Source organism: Episyrphus balteatus, chromosome 3, assembly GCF_945859705.1.
Source record: "Episyrphus balteatus chromosome 3, idEpiBalt1.1, whole genome shotgun sequence".
Classification (NCBI taxonomy): Eukaryota; Metazoa; Arthropoda; class Insecta; order Diptera; family Syrphidae; genus Episyrphus; species Episyrphus balteatus.
The window spans coordinates 5,766,498-5,772,497 of NC_079136.1; the positions used below are offsets into that span (position 1 = coordinate 5,766,498).

The 6,000-nt window shown below is 27.0% G+C and overlaps 1 protein-coding gene across 1 annotated transcript; it reads right to left on the reverse strand.

Annotated features, from left to right (window-relative positions):
• Positions 1-2,174: 2,174 nt before the first annotated feature.
• LOC129915323 (uncharacterized) lies at positions 2,175-3,060 on the reverse strand. The gene is made up of 3 exons (XM_055994813.1): positions 2,893-3,060; positions 2,467-2,826; positions 2,175-2,398 (listed from the first exon to the last, which is right to left on the reverse strand). Exons 1-3 carry the CDS (start codon positions 2,977-2,979, stop codon positions 2,333-2,335), a joined length of 513 nt encoding a protein of 170 aa, XP_055850788.1. The 5' UTR covers positions 2,980-3,060; the 3' UTR covers positions 2,175-2,332.
• Positions 3,061-6,000: the final 2,940 nt, after the last annotated feature.

The following is a 6,000-nucleotide window of genomic DNA, read 5'->3' on the forward strand; positions in this document are numbered from 1 at the left end:
AACTTATTCTTAAAATTTAAGAATTAATTCATACTTTTTATGTTCGAAATTCATATTTTTCCAAAATTTAAGAATCAATTCATTACAAAATTCTTACGTTTTGAGTGTTTAAGTATATTTTCTTAAAGTCTATGTACTTTTTCAACAATCTAGAAAATAATAACTGTTGTTCTGAATCTATTCCTTAGAAAGATTTCTTTGAGGATTAAATTTAAAATCTGATATTCAAAGTGGACGGTCGTTGCCGAAACAAGTTATAAAAGTTTGTGAATAAAAGACGATATTGTTTATAGTGTTAAGCATTTTAACCACGTAGACAATTTTGAAGAGTATAAGTACATTGCAAAAGTGTAAAATATTGTTGGTTCCTGTTGCCTCTTTCCCATATACTCAGATAAGTATAAAAACATATAATGTTAAAAATTGCTTTCTTTTATTTATTAAATATATTTTCTTTTTTTTTTTTGTTATAGGTGCATATTATTTTAAAATTGAAAATGGTAATTTGATATTTTTGTGAAATATGGAGGCACGTACGTAATCTTCAACTTTGGACCGGCAAAGGGGGAAAATCAACACAAAATAAAAACCATATTAAAGGCGATTCTCAACAAATCCTGCACAATTGAAATTGTCATTGCAAACTAAAGCAAAACATGGAATTTAATAAGTGTTGCATTTTATTTTATTTCTCTAAATATTTAAATTTTGTTTTAAATTAATATTATCAACATTTCTCATAGGTACCTAAATTCTTTATATTTTTATCTTTCCCCAACTTATTCAATTTTTTATTTTTTTTTTTCATATCCAGAGTCTAATGGTGCCGATTACAATAAAGTAAGAATTAGATAATTTAACCTTCTAGCTATTTCGATTTTTTAAACCAAATACTACATATTCATTTTACTAATACAAACTTTTTTCTATCTTTCCAGATGATGCATCCAATAAAGAAGTAAAATTAAATTAATTTATAATGAAATTTATAGTGATAGTGATCAATAAAACATTTTTATAACGTTTAAACTTAATAATTTCTTTTATTTTTAAAAACAATTTTCATTTTTTTGTTTTAGATTTTGGGTTGTTTTCTTTTGCAGTTTGTTTGTTTGGAATACAAGTTTTTAGGAACAAATTAAAGGCTTGGAATGGTAATGTATTATATGCATTTATATAAATAACTGCATAAATTTTAATGAAAAGTGTATTATATTTTATGAAAACAATCATAAAACTTTAAGAAAAATTCATAGTTTTTATGATTTTTTTCATTAAATTTAAGCAAAATTTCATTTGAATTTTTACGAAATTTATGAAAAAAATCATAAAATTTAAGAAATAATCATAAAATGTAAGAAACTTTTCTTAAACTTTGTTCTTAAATTATAGAAGAAAAAAAAAAAAGATTTAAGAAATAATTCTTAAATTGTATGAATTTTTCTTAAAATCTAAGAAACTTTTCTTAAACATGTTCAAAACTTTTCGAATTTGTTTATGAACAGAATTTGTTCTTAAAAAGATTCTTAAATTTAATGGCTCATTTGCCATGAATTTTTACATTAATTTAATGTAGGTACAAATTCATTAATTTTATGTACCTTTTTGGTTCAGTGTAATCTGCCAAAAATCATTACCACAAATATTGTGAGTATTATCCAGTTTTGTCTATAATTTGAAGACATTCAGTTGCTCATATGTATTAGAATTTATATTTTAAACCAAAATAACTGCAAAACAAGATTGATACAACGTGCGGTATTGCCTTTTTTTTTACCTTAAGCAACGTGACTCAAAAAAATTCTATTTGAATTTATTTAAATTGTTAAAAATTTTCAACTCATTTTCTTTTCAAATTGACTTTAATGAGTGTGAAAACTCTTCTAACTAAATTTCTAGTTATTTCTGACAAAAAAATGACCATAACAATGGGCTCGTCATGGACTTGTTCTCATTAAACATTCCAAGTTGGGAAGATGTATATTGGCATAAAACCAGTAACTCATAAAATTTATTATTAAATTTCTTGAATAATTACACAGTTGTATCAAACTTTATGGAGGAATCAATATAAATCACAGTCCACATACTCCAATCGTTTTGCACTTTAGCATTAAAAAACTTAATCAATCTTAGGTCGAAGCTCAACTCAACAAAATATAAACTGCATCATCACTTTTTTGTTTAATTTTTTAATAAAAACACGTTTATTTTGTTTATTTTTTTTTTCTTCTTAATAAACTACTATCTCAGAATTTTTCATATGAAAACTATAAATAAATACTCTCGTACGATTTCGATAAGATTCTTGCCCTTGCCGAGAATCGCAATTCTAAGTCACACACTGATGTAGGAATCCATGACATCGCTTGGTGCAACAATCTTCATTGAAATAACACTGTGAAATCCAAAATTAATTTCCATCAAAACTCACATCACAGCGAAAACAATTTGCGCATCTCTTACCTTCGATCCAATCTCCATGCATTGCGGCTGGGTTGAGGGACCGTCTGTTGTGGTGATAACTTGGTTCTCCGTCTTGGTTTCTTGCTCCTCCTCATCTGCTTCATCCCCCAAACGTGATTTAATGGAATTATCTTCACTCCCAATTGCATTTACCATCACCCTCAGAGGGGTGAAGATGAAGTCTAGCAAACCTTCGTAGGACAAGGTTTCAACTGTTGGACTAGCTGGGGCATAGTAAGCTGGAGATTGGAAAGCTGGTGCCGACGACTGGCTGAAACTATTCATCTGCGCTGGGATACTCGAGCATTTGTAAAGGTATGAGAGGCAGGTATTCGTACAACAATCCCAATGGTTCAAGCACTGCGGCAGTAAAATTAAATTCAATTAATCAAAACCAATTTTATTTGAGATGTGATAGATCCTTACGTATTCTCCAGGGTTTTTACAAGTCGTATCTATGGCAGCTAGACTTGAGCTTGCAAGCGTTAAAAACACAATTAACAAGAGGTTCATATCGAAATGAAAATTTATTAACAATTTTGCGGTCTTCACACGAAGACCTGTTGCAAGTGAATGATTCAAATTCACATTTCGAAATTCCTGTTTATGAATTTTATTATACTTCAGGCTTTTGTTATTTGTTTTGGTTAAAGAAGATAAAGACGCGATTGTGAGCTAAAACTGAGAACTGAGATTGTCAAGAGGTTATAAGACTGAGAGCAAAAATATTTATGAGCTTTAGTTATACTTATAGATGCTTCCAACATGTGGTTGAGACTCAGTCTTGAAGCTTGTTTTGTTTTTTGTTAGCTCAGATGTTATTGATGATAGATATAGATTTTGATTTCTTGAATTAAAATGATTGCCAATATTGCTTTTTTCTATTCATTTAAATAAAATTGTAATTGTAATTGTAATTGTAATTGTAATTGTAATTGTAATTGTAATTGTAATTGTAATTGTAATTGTAATTGTAATTGTAATTGTAATTGTAATTGTAATTGTAATTGTAATTGTAATTGTAATTGTAATTGTAATTGTAATTGTAATTGTAATTGTAATTGTAATTGTAATTGTAATTGTAATTGTAATTGTAATTGTAATTGTAATTGTAATTGTAATTGTAATTGTAATTGTAATTGTAATTGTAATTGTAATTGTAATTGTAATTGTAATTGTAATTGTAATTGTAATTGTAATTGTAATTGTAATTGTAATTGTAATTGTAATTGTAATTGTAATTGTAATTGTAATTGTAATTGTAATTGTAATTGTAATTGTAATTGTAATTGTAATTGTAATTGTAATTGTAATTGTAATTGTAATTGTAATTGTAATTGTAATTGTAATTGTAATTGTAATTGTAATTGTAATTGTAATTGTAATTGTAATTGTAATTGTAATTGTAATTGTAATTGTAATTGTAATTGTAATTGTAATTGTAATTGTAATTGTAATTGTAATTGTAATTGTAATTGTAATTGTAATTGTAATTGTAATTGTAATTGTAATTGTAATTGTAATTGTAATTGTAATTGTAATTGTAATTGTAATTGTAATTGTAATTGTAATTGTAATTGTAATTGTAATTGTAATTGTAATTGTAATTGTAATTGTAATTGTAATTGTAATTGTAATTGTAATTGTAATTGTAATTGTAATTGTAATTGTAATTGTAATTGTAATTGTAATTGTAATTGTAATTGTAATTGTAATTGTAATTGTAATTGTAATTTTAAAAACTTCAAGATCTTGGTTGAACTACGTATAGTAGTTTCGGTTTCTCTTTTTTGTGAGAGCTGAAAACAGTGACAGAGAAAGTAAAAGGCTGTTTATTTTTATATATTCTTTTACAATTGATCAAGATCGGCAACCATGACTTTAAAAGTTGATGCTTATATTCGGATGAATCGCTTCAACTGGTTTTAATTTGTTTTCATTAATCTTAATTTTTTACACGTAGGTGTGTGTATTCTAATCAACATATTCTTTGATAATTCTTTGATTATATTGGATTGTTTGTTTTATAAGTAGTACATTTGAATCAATTTCACAGCAGCTGATTATTCGATTTTTATGGGACAATGAAAACATAAACCAAAGTTCATTCTTTTGTGAGGTATTTCTAGTTAATTTTTGTACAAACCTGGGAGAAATTTAAACACCCCATCAATGACTCATGAATAAAGTACAGAATAATTACCAGAAAGTTAAATAAACAAGTTGAATTATTTTTGGAAAAGTTACTTACCTCAATGAACTGGGATTTTTTATGAGAACAACAAATCGATTAAATAATTTTATAAAAAATTAATAAATTTTGTCGTTGTTGTGTTTTTTTTTTGAATACAAATTATGACGTAAATTTTATGACGTTTCGGAGTGGTTTTTAGACTTTTGCTTTCATATAAGTGAAAGTGCTACCATATCTTTACTTTTGCGAGTAGTTTAATTCGTGATTCAGTGAACTTGGCAAGAGGCATCAAGGGTTTGAGTAGAGCCAAATTAAATATTGTCAAAGGCATTTCTTTTGTTTATAGCTATAATCGTGAATATTTGTGCTAATTATTTGTGACATTCATATATGAATAATACATTTTTGTATGCTTCTTTCTTTTGACTTCGTTATTTATTTATTATTTGCGTTTTTATTATGTTTTCAGTAATATTCCATTCAAGTAGAATTTTGCGGTTATAAAAATATTTTTTATTTAAACCTGTCTATCTGAGCTACTTACTATTCTTAATTAAAAATTAATGAGATAAATTTTAAACAGAAAAGAAGTTATAGATTTTTATTTAGGTTTTAATAAGAATGTAGGGGATAGGTAATAATTCATACAAAATTGATTGATTTTAAAAGAGAACGCAATGCACCTAATCAGCTATTCAACTTTTGCTGGTAACTTAGAGAAAACAAAAATATTTGGTCCCAAAGTTTTTTCACTTGCTATCAAGTGATTGTACTTTTAAATAATTGCTTGGATCTGCATTTTAATAACTGACGTAGTTTATTTCGTTTCGGTGGCACTGCGGTGTTTTGGGAAACTGTGAGTATTTTTTTTCACAGCCTCACAATTGAATCTAAATATCGAATTCTAGAAAAAAAAGTAGGTACCTAAATTCGGTTTTGGTAATCAAGCAAGAACAATTCCTCATTTATTTTCTAAGCTTTCGAGCTAACGAGTTGCTGATTCAAGACCTAAACCTCGAGTGCGGAAGCCAGAGCTAAGAATTCATTCCTAAAAAATCCTAATACAATCCACAGCCTGTGATAACAGGCGTCACTTTAATTACGCCCATCTGGGAAATGAGATTCCAATATCGATTCTTCGATCCTTAGCTCGTTAAAATGTGGGGTAGAACTTCGTTATAAGCGCAACCCAGTCTATTCTGGAAACTTTAGGATCAAAATAATGCAAAATTTTGTATTTCAAAATTGTGCTTGGTCAAAATATTCCATTTCAAAATTCTGTATTTTAAAATGTTGTACAAATTCTGAAAAATGATGTAAATAAAATGCACGACTGGGTC